The following is a 13,394-nucleotide window of genomic DNA, read 5'->3' on the forward strand; positions in this document are numbered from 1 at the left end:
TGCTGGTGGGTTCTGTTCTTGGGCAGGGGCAGGAGAGCGAGAGGGGTATTGAGACAAGCAGGAGAATGAGGCTCAAGAATGGCCTCGCAGGACATACAGAGGGTAGGGTATGGAGAACAGGGTAAACTCTTGCTGGCTGTGATATGAAACAAATAAGCCAGCTCCCTCCATGCTTTTCTTGCCATTTCCAGATCATGGGAACTAGAGGTGCTTGTCTGCTGGAAATGAGGCAGCATACACCCAGGATGGCTCAGTGCCAACACCCACCTAGACCCATTTCTCTCCTTCTGTTCCGTTTTAGAAGTTGAGGCCAAAAGAGCATGCAAGTGGCTCCGAGCAACAGGATTCCCTCAATATGCTCAGCTTTTTGAAGGTAAGGATACTCAGCTGCTCCCCCTCCTCTACCCCAAAACTTGCCATATCCCTTTGTTTTTCATCTGTAAAATGGTGCCAATCAGATCCTTTCTCCAACCACACAGGTAGTTGTGGACCTTGGCCCTCCTCCTATAGTTACATCGTCATGTCTACTGGGTCACTTTGATTGGCTCTCATAAGCTCTGGTGTCACCCATGTCTTGACCAGGGTCCCTGCACTGTACCAGTTCTGAGGATGCCACTGGCATAGATGCAATGTGGAGGGTGCATCCTGGTGTCCCCGACCTCATCTCCACTTCCCCATGGCCTCATTTCTCTGTTTCCTTCATTTTTCTGTTTTTCTTTAGTGTTGTCTATACTTTCTATTTCTGCTTTCCTTCTTCTTCTCACATTCCCCACTGTACTCTGCCTTCAACCCCACCTTGCCAATAAAACAATCCTTGTCCAGGTCACCATTGACCTCCATGTGATCAAGTTCACTAGTCACTTCCCAGTCCTTACTTAATCTCTCAATAGCATTCAGTGCCGCTGGCCACTCACTTCGGCTTCTAGAACACTCACCTGTCTTTGCTGTCTCTCTAGATGCTGCTCTTAGTCTTCTTATAGAGGACTCTGCTTTCTGTAACTGATATCTAAATGTTGGAGTGTCCCAAAGCTCAGTCTTGGTCCCTCTTCCCTCTCAACATTTCTTTCCCAGGAGATCTTTCTCCAAGTACCATCTATATTCTGGTGACTCTCAAATATTTCTGTCAGACCTCATTCCCAAGCTCAAGATTCATCTTTTCAGCCAGCAGTTAAGTATCTCCTTGGATGTCTGACAGACATCTCAAATGTAGCAGGTCTAAATTCCAACTCCTGAGAGCACCGCTGTCCACTCAAGCCCTGCATCCAGGAATCACCCTTGATTCCTCTTTTCTTTCATCTTCTATATCTAATCCTTCAGCAAGTCCCTCCTCCCTCCACGGTATGTCTCGGATCAGTCTAGATCCTGCCATCTTTACTGCCGCATCCTGTGTGACCTGCCATCACTGCTCACCTGCCAAAGTGCACCAGCCTCCTTCCTTTGCTACCTCCTCTATTCCTTTTGAGAAAAAATTTTGTTTGTTTGTTTAGAGACAGAGAGAGCAAGAGCAGGGGAGGGGAAGAGAGAGAATCCTAAGCAGGCTCTGCACTGTCGGCACAGAGCCCAACATGGGGCTTTAACTCATGAACTGTGAAATCATGACCTGAGCCGAAACCAAGAGTTGGCAGCTTAACCTACTGAGCCACTCAGGCGTCCCCTTTCTCTTCTCTGCAATGCACACCAGCCAGAAGGACCTTGTGAGCCTTGGGACTCACTTTGTCACTTCTGTGCTCTGTCACTCCTCTGATGGTTTCCCAGCACACTCAGAATGAGGCAAGCTTACATGTTTTATTATGACTGACAAGACTACATCACTCAACTGCTGTTTACTCCTCTTCCCTTTGCTCACTACATTCCAGGCTCCTTTCTTGCTCACTTGCTCACCATGTTTTTTTCTCACTCAACACCTTAATGTTGGTCCTGCCTGGAGCCCTCTTCCCAGGCTCTTGGCATAGCCAGCCTCCTCTTGTTCTTCAGGATTCAGTTCAGAGGTCACCACCTCAGAAAGGCCTCTGTTGACCACCTCTCTATGAGTAGCCCCCACCTCTCCAGCCTCTCTTTACCCCATCACCCTGTCTAATGTCTTTCATGGCATTCAGAACTGTATTATCTTGTTTCACACATTGCTTATTGTCTTTTGTCCCCATTAGAGTGTAAACTCTGTGAAGGCAAGGATCATTTTTATCTCGTTCGCTGTTGTAGCCCTAGCATCTGTCACCAAGTAGATGCATGATTAATATTAGTTAAATGAATAAATGGGCTTGCTTTACCAGTAAGACACGGAGAGGTATGGGATTTCCTGGATGCTCTGTCCTCTTACTGCACCATCCTCTCTCTCCTCTCCTTCTTAAATCCCAAGGAGTGGGCTCCCCTGCTTTGAGCAGTAGGAGGAAATGAGGTGGGGTTTAGCTGCACACTGTCCTTTCTGTCCTCACTCTCTTCCTGATCCCCCCAGTTCATCTTGGGGCAGGGAGGAGTTTCCTTGTCTTAGTACCCAGGATTCAAAGAGGACTGGGCGAGCCCAGCTTGGCTCCTGGCAGCCACCCAAGGCCTCAGGCTTGCCATCTCCCATGGACTTGTATTATTGCTGGGTCCTCTTATCCAGCTCAACCCTCCTTTCCTTCAACCCTGAACTTGTCCCCAATGGTCAGCCTGAGTTCCCTGGGCCCCTTCTTTACTCCAGGCTTGCTCCTTTTGCTCAGCTTTTGCTTTCCTGCCTCCTCCCTTCCCTGCCCCCCCCTTTGCAACTCAAGGGCTATTGGCACTGAGTTTCTGACCATACCACTCTCAACTCATCTTGGCTTTTCTCTGCTGTACAGAAGGTCTGTTTCCCCTGGATATTGGCTCTGTGAAGAAGGACCACGGTTTTCTGGACGAGGACTCTTTGGGGGCCCTGTGCAGGTAGGGAGCACCAAGAGCCAGGCCTGGGAGGTCAGGGCCTTGCTTGGAGCTTCTTCATGTAAAGAAACAATCCCTGTCCCCTCTAACAGAGGAGGAGCCCAACCTGTAACAAAGCTCATCTGGTACAGTCACACTGCTCACTCTGTCTTCTGTGTCTGTGACACCTCACCACCCAGGCACTCTAGCTGGAAAGTCAAAATCTGGTGTTGACTCTTTTCTCCCTTCAGTTAGATTCCTGAGACATTCTTCTGATTTTCCCCTTCTCTGCTTACACTGGTTTGGGCCTTGTTTGAGGCCAAACCATGGCTTTTTGGATCCATTACAGTAGCCAACTCACTGGCCTTCCTGCCATGTCCCTCCGTGCCTTGATCCAGCCTCTTTACAGCCACTAGATTCAGTTTCCAAGCAGGAACTCCTCTGCTTAGAGTGTGTAACTGCCTGCAGAGAAAAGTGAAACTTTTTTAGCATGAGGCACCTTTGCAGTATGGCTTTGACCGACCTTATCAGCCTCAGTCTCCTCTGTCACACCAGTACTGGTCAGTTTACTCTTTCCCTCTCTACCTTGTCACAGCCTCTTGTGGAAGCCCAGGATAAGAGTCCCTGTTTTTTTTTTCCCTCCAGAAACCCATTTCTGACCACCAGGAAACCTTCTCTGACTTCCCACCCCATCTTCATGGAAGTTCCTTGCCCTACTCTCTGTGTGCCTGCTGTGTCTTCTGTCTAAGTTCCTGAACCTGTGCTGTCTCTCTAGTGGTTTATTCCACATATGTAAGCTTCCAGAGGACAGAAGCCATAATTTTCCTAGCATTGTGTCTGGCACTGAAACCTTCATGAGCACTGGATCTTGGGAGAGGTTTTGATATCTTGAGCATGTAAAGTAGTGGATGGCATCATGGGACTGTTTCAATAGGTTATGCCCTGAAAACTTGGGTTGGGACCCTTGGGTGAACACTGCTTCATTTCCTTATAGAAAGCTGATGACCTTGAACAATTGTGCCTCGATGAAACTGGAAGTTAATTTTCAATGCAAGCAGGTGAGTCATGGCAAGGGTGGGGTCTGGGGTCTTGTGGCACCGTGGGGAACCCAGGATATACATAGACCACTTGCAAAACTAGATCCAGTGTCCTGGGTGTCTGGGATGTAAAGAGCAGTGCCTTGCCCCAACCTGAGAGTGAGGTATAGGGGGCTTTTATGAGCCTGATGGGTTTTGGCAAGCCTGGTCTAGAGTTTAGAGTGTGAAAATAAGTACCATGGCCACACCCACCCCCTCAGCACACCTCTCCACACTGAGTTTGCTAATAACTTGACCTAGTGATTGCCCTTCCTCAGGGAAATCTATCTGCCTCCACTACTTGCTTTGTGATGGTGAGAATTCCTTCACTAGACAGCAGAGACAGAATAATGTGGTGGAAAAATCATGGCCTATGTGATCTTAGAAGTCAAGATCCCCAACTGTGTCCACAGGAGGTCTTACACCCCTGAGCCTCGTTTTTCCCATCTCTAAACTCAAGAGGCCTTTCTGACTCTGCCAATGTGGGATTGCAAAAACCGAGAGGACTCTTAGTCCACATGTAGCCCTGGAATGCTGGCCTGATGACCTCATCTTTCCATGGGGTCAGGCTTTGTTAGTTTCCTCTGGAGCTTTCTCCACCAGAGGTCTGGAGCCAGGAGGGTCAGCTAAGCAGCCAGAGCCCTGGCCTGGGAAGCAGGAAACCCCTGGGGCCTGATCCCACCTCTGCCACTGACTACTCAGTGGCCTTGAGCAAGCCTCTTCCCCTCTCTGGGCCTTGATTTCCCCATATTGCAAAATAGAAAATTAGAAAATCTAAAATCTCCTTTTAGTTCTGGAATTCTGTGATTCCAATCTAAGACTATAGCCTAGAGACTTGGGAGGCTGCTGAGGACAGGTCAAGACACCTGGATTCTAACCCTGGCTCTGTCACTGACTTACTACATGACATTGGATGACCTTAGGCAAATGACTTCTCATTTGTGGGTCTTAGTTTCCCTATCTGTAAAATGAGGAGGGATTAGATTAATTCAATGACCATTACCATCCATCTGGGCTCTTTCTCTGACTCCTGGCTTACTCTGGTACTCCAGAGCCAGCTCCACATCTACGACATGTCTTGAGTCAGAAAGTGGCGCCCTTTATCTCAAGGTCCTCTAAGAGTTTGGAGGCAGGGAGTGGAGTACAAACAAGCACTTGAGGACTATTCTGACCTGACCCTGTGGCTCCCTCCCCAGAATGAAGACTCAGAAGAGGAAGAGCAGTGTACCATCAGCAACCACTGGGCTTTCAAGCGTGAAAGTAAATGTTGGTCTCGTGTAGGCTCCTCTGACCTACTGGCCCCACCAAGCCCTGGCCTGCCAGTGACCTCCAGCTGTGAGAGCGTCCTCACTGAGCTTAGTGCCACTTCCCTGCCAGCCATCACCGTGAGCCTATTGCCCGAGCCAGCAGACCTGCCCTTGCTAAGCTGTGCCCCCAGACCAAATGACCAGCCATTCCTCAGCCCCACCCAGGGCCAAGAGGGTCTCCAGGACAAAACCAAGAAGCGCCGTTCTCGTAGCTTCCTTAAGCACCTTGATTCTCTGAGGCGGAAGGAAAAGGGTGGCAGCCAGCAAACAGAGCCTGAGCGTAGCCCAGCCACCTCAAAGACCACCAAAGCCTCCTCTTTCTGCAGTCGCCGTGGCTTCCTCTCAGCTGGATTCTATAGGGCCAAGAATAGGACAGCCACCTCAGCTGGTGACAGTGGCACTAAGGCTCAGAGGGCTTGGGAAGCCTGGCCTGTGGCCATGTTTCGGCATCCTCAGCAGGTGCACCGGGGTGACTGCCTCGTGCATGTGCCCAGGGACCACAAACCAGGCACATTCCCTCGCTCCCTGTCCATTGAGAGCCTATTTCCTGAGGATGGACACCGCCTGGCAGATTGGCAGCCAGGTAGGCCCTGGGGCTATGAAGGGCACCGGGGCTCCTGTGGCTCCACAGGCAGCCATGCCAGCACCTATGACAACATGCCTGAGCTATACCCAGCTGAGCCTGTACTGGCTGGGGCTAAAGCTGAAGATGAGGAGGGTGGGGGCAACTACGCCCACCTAGATGACATTCTCCAGCATGTGTGGGGGCTGCAGCAACGGGTAGAGCTCTGGTCTCAGGCCATCTGCCCAGACCTGGGGACTAGAGATAAGGAAGAGGAAGAAGAGGAGGAGGTCACTTCAGTAAAAGTAGCCACAGTTGACGTTGAAAGGCAGGCTGAGTCTCTGGCCCAATTAGAGGCTCTGACCCATAGAGAGTCCTCAGCTCTGGGCCAGGCTGATGTTCATCCAGTAGTCCCAGCTCAGGTTCAGGCTCAGGCTCAGGTTGAGCCCCTGGAACAGGCACAGGCCGAGGCCCCACACCCAGCCCAGGATAATGAGCAAGAGGCAAATTCAGGTGGGGAACCAACCTCTGCCTCCAGCCTGTCTGTGGAAGAAGGACACTCCATTTATGACACTGTGGCCTCCTCCAGTGAACTGGACAGTAGCGGAAACTCTGTGAATGAGGCTGAGGCTGCAGGCTCACCAGCTGGACTTCAGGCATCAGCACCACGTGAACGACGAGATTCAGGCGTTGGGGCCTCACTGACTAGACCGTGCAGGTGGGAGTTTTGAGTAAGGGTGGGGACAGAGGACTCTGTTGTGTCTCTTTGTCCTGCTCCCCATCCTTCATCCTCCCTTTCTTCTTTCCCCTCTCTCCCATACCTCCCTCTCTCCTCTGCACAACTCTTTTTCAAGGCTCTAAGAAGTGCCCAGGCCCAGGGACAGGTTCTTGATTGCCTCCAGGTTAAGTTCAGGGCTTACCTCTGCCATGGCCTTGAACAAGTTCTAGCTCCACTTTGGGCATTTTTTTCCCCATGAGTAAATCATAGGTGTTAGAGGACATGGTCTCTGGTCCCCAGCTTTACCATTCTGGGTTCTCAGAACAGCCCCTACACTGCAGTCTTGGAGGGATAAGGGGCTGGTACTGCTTGCTGGCACTAGATGGGCCTCAGCTCTGTGCCACCCTCCCTGATAGCTTCTTGGCCACTTGGCAGCCCTGGAAACTAAAATTAAGGTTTACCACCCTGGGACCCAGTAGCAATGCTGACAGTAGTCACATCTCCCTCCCTGCATTTGTTTTCTTTGGGGAGAATAAAGGGATCAGAAGAAGTCACCATTTCCTAAGGCTTATCCAAACCTGCTCCTCTGGCCCTTCTGCACTTCCTCATCTTTCACCAGGAAGCTCCGTTGGCACAGCTTCCAGAACTCCCACCGGCCTAGCCTCAACTCAGAGTCACTGGAGATCAACCGGCAGTTTGCTGGCCAGATCCACCTCCTGCACAAGGGCTCACTGCTGTGGCTCACTGCCTTCATGGAGAAGTACACTGTGCCCCACAAACCAGGATGGGTCTGGTGAGTGCTCCTGGGCCATGGTGTGTGGGGAGCTTCTTATCCAGGTGCTGGCCCCCTCCCTGTCCCCACTCCAGGACCCTGGAAGGGTCATCCCCTGAAGGTGGGTGTGAGAAGGTGGAGCCCAGAAGCCAATAGTGTTGGGAAGCTGGAGGGGCCATGGCTTGAGAGGTCAGCATGGCTTGCATATGTCTGTGGGGGATGCTCATGGGACATGCATGAGTGTGTGCCATGTGTGAGGAGGAGTGGGGGTAGTGGACCTTAGGTCCTTGAGCTGTAACCTCCTCCATCCCAACTTCCAGGCTGTTACCAGTGAGATTGTTCTAAAATACATCTTTGGTTGCTGCTCTCCTGATAAACACCCTTCTGTCCCCCCACCCCACCGCCCCTCAACTGCCAAAGAATAGGGCCTAGCTTCCTTCCCATGATGATCCTTTCATGTTCCAGCCCTGCCCTTGCTGTTGGGTTCTCTAGCCTGCCACTCTCAAGCACTACCACCATATAGGCCACTAAAGTTGTTGCCCTTCCCTGAATGTGCTATACTCTTTTTTCCTACCTCTTTGCCTTTGTCCATGCTGTTCTCTCTGCCTGGGATGCCTTTTCCCCATTTCTCCTCTGGGACAACACCTACCTATCCCTCATGAGCCTGCTGAATTTCCACATCCTCCCTGAAGCCTTCTCTGATCCAGTAGGTATAGTTCCCTTTCCTCATGGGTCTTCCCCTAAGTTCTTGGTCCACTCCTGGCCACATATATTGTCATTGCCTGTCGACACAGTTATCTCCTTAACCAGACAGAGAGCTCCTTGTATTCCTCTGTGACTCCCTTGGGCCAGGCCCACAGCAGGTGCTCAGTGAATGTTGACTCTGGGGATGTGGTGTGTTTTTTACTCCCCTCACCCCTGCCTGAGCCCCCTGAGACTACAGAGTCTCCAAGCTGTGTCTGGGCCTACCCCACACCCCTCACAGATCTCTTGTCATTCCCCCAAACAGGTCAGTGCCCAAGTTCATGAAAAGGAATAAGACCCCAGACTACCGGGGCCAGCAGGTGTTTGGGGTGCCACCCCTCATCCACGTGCAGCGCACAGGCCAGCCACTGCCACAGAGCATTCAGCAAGCCATGCGCTACTTGCGCAGCCAGTGCCTGGACCAGGTGAGCCCTGCCAGGGAACCTACAGAGAAATGACACTGGGGAAGAAATCCAAGACTGAGGAATTTGGTGGGGAGCTGCTATGGCCTTTCTGGCCCACTAGAGACCTTTCTGAGCCTTAGGAAGGCCCAGCAAGGATGGAGCTGAAGCTCCTCTCAGCCAAGCTCTCTGCCAGCTTATTTCCAGCCCGGGCACCGTAAGGCCCATCTTTAGGAGCCTGCTTTAGGTCCCTCTCTTCCTGCTCATTCCCACTAAAACCATATTTCTTCTTGACCCTAAGGCTATAAAAATGCTTCTCTTTGGTTTTGCCATTTTTCTCCTACCCTGCCCAGCAGGAAACCTTCCAGGCTTGGAAGTCTCTAGGGTGGCCTACTCTCCTGACACCTGATCCAGGGCTGGCCTCATAATCTTCCTCCCCACCCCACCCTTGTCCTGCATTTCTCCCTCCCTCCCTTCCCTGCATGGGCCAGGTGGGCATCTTCCGCAAATCTGGGGTGAAGTCCAGGATCCAGAACCTGCGCCAAATGAATGAGACCTCCCCTGACAATGTTTGCTATGAGGGCCAGTCGGCCTATGATGTGGCTGACCTGCTGAAGCAGTATTTCCGGGACCTACCAGAGCCTATCTTCACCAGCAAGCTCACCACCACTTTCCTGCAGATCTACCAGCGTGAGTCACCTGCACCTGTCCCCAGCAACCTGCCCCATTCTCAATCTCTCCGAATCCTGGGGCTTGTGAAAGCTAAACCTAGTGTGAGAAAATCTAGCCACATCCATGAGCTCATTGGAAGATTTGCTATCCAGAGTTGGAAAGGCCCTTGGAAGATCATGTTCTATTCCCCAAACCCATTATATGGAAAGATAGACTGAGGCCTTGAGGAAAGGCAGGGGCTTACCTAAGGTGACATTGTATATTAGAGTGGGGCTTTATCCCCTCTTTTACCCAGAGCCCATCTTTACCCTTTCCTCTCACTGACTGACTTCCCTTGGGACTGCTGTGCTCTCTGAATTCCTAGAAGCAGGAGACTTGCTGCCAGAAGCTCTAGGGGAATAAGAAAGCTGTTCTACCATTCCTTCCTCACAGTCCTCCCCAAGGATCAATGGTTGGCAGCAGCACAAGCCGCCACCTTGTTGCTCCCTGATGAGAACCGAGAGGTCCTACAGACCCTGCTCTATTTCCTAAGTGACATTGCCTCTGCTGAAGAAAACCAGATGACAGCTGGCAACCTAGCAGTGTGCCTGGCACCTTCCATCTTCCATCTCAATGTCTCCAAGAAGGATGGCACCTCACCCAGGTGAAACATGGCAGTGTGTGGCAGGGCCAGGCAGGGAGGGTTTGGGCCTCCTTGGACTGTTGGTCCTTGATGGCTGGTCCTACAGTTCCCCAGCATCACCACAAGGGGTCAGCCTGACAGTTCAGGGGCCTGAAACTGGTTGGATGTTTTGAAGCAGAGCCTTCTAAAGAGCAGCAGGTTGTTTTGTGTTTAGGGGAGCTAGAAGCCAACCAGTCACCCATCTTGTCTTGTGCCCATGTGCCATCCTCTCCTCCCTGCCCTTCCCTCTAGGATCAGGAACAAACGCAGCATCGTTGGCCGGCCAGGCCCTAAGGACCTGAGTGAGAACATGGCTGCTACTCAGGGCCTATCACACATGATCAATGACTGCAAGAAACTTTTCCAAGTGAGTAACTCTAGGCTCACACCTGGAGGAACTATCAGGCCAGAGATTTTTACCCCAAGTCAGGGGTAAGGGCCCAACTTGATGCATGCCCCTCAACTTCCAACTCTTTTCCTACAAGGTTTCTCATCTATCTCACTGCAGTAGTCAGGCTTCTCTACCCCCGTAACATGGACCTGAAAGATCCCATGGGCTCTGGGAATGATGGTCTCTCACCCCCTGTTTCTCCCCATGGCCCTAGTGTATGTGTGTTCTCCCAGGTTCCCCAGGACATGGTGCTGCAACTGTGTGGTTCCTACAGTGCAGCTGAGCTCAGCTCTCCTGGCCCAGCTCTGGCTGAACTGCGGCAGGCCCAAGCTGCAGGCATGAGCCTGAGCCTCTACATGGAAGAAAGTGTCCAAGAGCTGCTGCGTGATGCTGCTGAGCGCTTCAAGGGCTGGATGAGTATGCCAGGGCCCCAGCACACGGAGCTGGCTTGCCGGAAAGTGAGTAGCACGCTGCCAATGGCTGCCATGGGGCTGGGAGAGGGCGTGGTGCATGCAGGGGAGGCCAAGAATCCCAAAAGAAGGAGCTCCCCAGCCAGTGTCACTGTGCCTCAGCTTGATCCTGGAAGGTGTAAGCCAGCAAAGCAAGTTCCTTAAGGAGTCAAGAACCAAATGAGACCAGGGGCCCTCATTTGAGCATTGCCTGACAGAATTCCTATACCAAATCTCCATTCCAGACAGGTCACTATTTTCAGAGCCTCACCTCCAGTATCTTTCTGCACCATGGTCATGCTGAGCTCCTTATACTTCCACCTTTGTGCTTCTGCCCCTGCTTTCCTGCTGTCTGGACTGACCTTCCCCAAGCGTTAAATTTCCCAAGCCACTTTTAGCCTTGACTTGATATGCACTCTCCTTCATTCAGAGCCTCCTGTCATGTCCCAAACTGGAGATGACTTCTCTCTGTCCTCCTCTTGGCACTAGCCATCTTCTTTCTTGGATTCTGATTACAAGTAAGACTGCAAGCCTGAGGTTTGCCATGTATAAACCCGTCTAAAATCTCCCTTACGGGATCAGGATGAGAAGCTCGTGCAGTGCCTGACACATACAAAAGACTCACTAAGTGGCAGCTTTGATTGCTGTGCCCATGTTCTACTTCCTGCACTAGATGGTGAGTTCCTTGAGGATGATCACCATCTTCTCTTCCTGTTCACTTCTAGAAATTCCAAGCTCTGAGTCCATTTCATGGTAGAGCCTCCTAGGCCCCAGAGAACTTGTGTCTTGTCATCTCTTTGTGCTTTTGACTAGGTGGAGAAGCAGATGTCCAAAGAGGAGAGAGAGGACAGGGAACACAGGGAAGGCCTGTCTGGATCTGGCTGGGGTTAGCACAGTAGCTCTGCAACCTTCCCTTTTCAGGGGCTAAAGTGAGGGCAGGCTGAAACTGGGGGGTGGAGTGGCTGTTCTCCAGCTCTGACAGTTGTCCCCTGTCCCCACTCCTGTGGCTCCCAGGCGTCCGATGGGCATCCCCTGCGTGTGTGGAAGGTGTCCACAGAGGTAGCAGCCCCTCCGGCTGTAGTGCTGCACCGTGTTCTGCGGGAACGGGCCCTCTGGGATGAGGACCTGCTGCGGGCCCAGGTGTTGGAAGCCCTGATGCCGGGTGTGGAGCTGTACCACTATGTCACTGACAGCATGGCACCCCATCCTTGCCGCGACTTTGTGGTGCTCCGGTGAGGGCTTCTGGTTGTCATCCTGATGCGCTTGGGGAACCAGGGAGGTGGAGTGGGAGCAGACACCAGGAATGTGAACGTATGTGTCTCTTCCCCACAGGATGTGGCGCTCCGACTTGCCCCGTGGTGGCTGTCTGCTTGTCTCCCAGTCCCTGGATCCCGAGCAACCTGTGCCAGAGTCAGGGGTGAGGGCCATGATGCTCACTTCCCAGTACCTCATGGAGCCTTGTGGCTTGGGCCGCTCCCGGCTCACTCACATCTGCCGTGCTGATCTCAGGTACCAGGCCCCTTTAGCCCTGGCCCTTTCCCCACCTCTGCCCCATGCCATTGATCCCGGGAGGCTGGGGGAAAGCCCTTTCTTCCTCCTGGGAAGGGCTCCAGGGAAGAACCCATAGCTCATGCCTGCCTGCTTCTACCTCCCCAGGGGCCGTTCTCCTGACTGGTACAACAAAGTCTTTGGGCACCTGTGTGCCATGGAAGTGGCAAAGATCCGGGACTCCTTCCCCACCCTGCAGGCAGCTGGCCCTGAGACAAAACTGTGAGCCTCAGCTTGGTCCAAAGGTGGCGCCATCCAGGCCCCCTGGCACCAAGGGAGTAAGGGGATAAAGAGAGCAGAGCAGCCCCCAGATGTTGCTTCCAGGGGCGGAGCCAGGCTCTTGAAGCTCCCACTGACTGTCCCCTTTACTTCCTGAAGCTCCTCCACACATTCAAGGGAGGAAAAGAGATTTTCAGTGCCCCATCTCCAGTCCACCTCCACCCCCAAGCCTGTGGTCTGTCGTCCCAAGAGAGAGGAGTCGTTTTAGGAACAAGAAGACTGCTGCTGCTCTCCAGGCCCACAGAGCCACCATCAATCTGAAGGCTTACCAGCTCCCCCACCTTCAGGGGAAGGAGGTAGAGAGCAATATTTGCTTCCAACTCCTTGCCTCTCTGAGAGGGCAAGCCATCCTGTCTGGTGCTAGCATCCCCTTGAGGTTGGCAGGAGGCTCTGGTCCTGCCTTGGGGCCTAATATTGGCCCTGAACTGGTTTTTCCACAGAAATTAGACAAGATGAGCACAGGGCAGCTACAAGCACTATGAGCTGTTTTATTTGTGTAAATACAATGCTGATTTTTTTTATGAAATTTATTGACAAATTGGTTTCCATACAACACCCAGTGCTCATCCCAAAAGGTGCCCTCCTCAATACCCATCACCCACCCTCTCCTCCCTCCCACCCCCCATCAACCCTCAGTTTGTTCTCAGTTTTTAACAGTCTCTTATGCTTTGGCTCTCTCCCATTCTAACCTCTTTTTTTTTTTTTCCTTCCCCTCCCCCATGGGTTCCTGTTAAGTTTCTCAGGATCCACATAAGAGTGAAACCATATGGTATCTGTCTTTCTCTGTATGGCTTATTTCACTTAGCATCACACTCTCCAGTTCCATCCACGTTGCTACAAAAGGCCATATTTCATTTTTTTCTCATTGCCACGTAATATTCCATTGTGTATATAAACCACAATTTCTTTATCCATTCATCAGTTGATGGACATTTAGGCT

At 52.0% G+C, this 13,394-nt stretch overlaps 1 protein-coding gene across 2 annotated transcripts in view; it reads left to right on the forward strand.

The window, feature by feature from the left end:
- The window catches only part of STARD8 (StAR related lipid transfer domain containing 8), a 36,846-nt gene extending 23,879 nt beyond the window's left edge, over nt 1-12,967 (forward strand). The window contains exons 3-15 of one of the 2 annotated variants that reach the window (XM_043570210.1): nt 302-373; nt 2,817-2,898; nt 3,869-3,932; nt 5,147-6,537; nt 7,157-7,330; nt 8,319-8,478; nt 8,946-9,144; nt 9,559-9,769; nt 10,040-10,154; nt 10,412-10,636; nt 11,642-11,859; nt 11,960-12,136; nt 12,284-12,967. In XM_043570210.1, the coding sequence (XP_043426145.1) occupies nt 302-373; nt 2,817-2,898; nt 3,869-3,932; nt 5,147-6,537; nt 7,157-7,330; nt 8,319-8,478; nt 8,946-9,144; nt 9,559-9,769; nt 10,040-10,154; nt 10,412-10,636; nt 11,642-11,859; nt 11,960-12,136; nt 12,284-12,401 (3,206 nt within the window). In that variant the 3' untranslated portion in view covers nt 12,402-12,967. The remainder of the gene's footprint in view (nt 1-301; nt 374-2,816; nt 2,899-3,868; nt 3,933-5,146; nt 6,538-7,156; nt 7,331-8,318; nt 8,479-8,945; nt 9,145-9,558; nt 9,770-10,039; nt 10,155-10,411; nt 10,637-11,641; nt 11,860-11,959; nt 12,137-12,283) is intronic. The other variant, XM_043570211.1, reaches the window with a different exon arrangement.
- Nucleotides 12,968-13,394: the final 427 nt, after the last annotated feature.

The sequence above is a fragment of the Prionailurus bengalensis genome, chromosome X (genome assembly GCF_016509475.1).
Source record: "Prionailurus bengalensis isolate Pbe53 chromosome X, Fcat_Pben_1.1_paternal_pri, whole genome shotgun sequence".
NCBI lineage: Eukaryota > Metazoa > Chordata > Mammalia > Carnivora > Felidae > Prionailurus > Prionailurus bengalensis.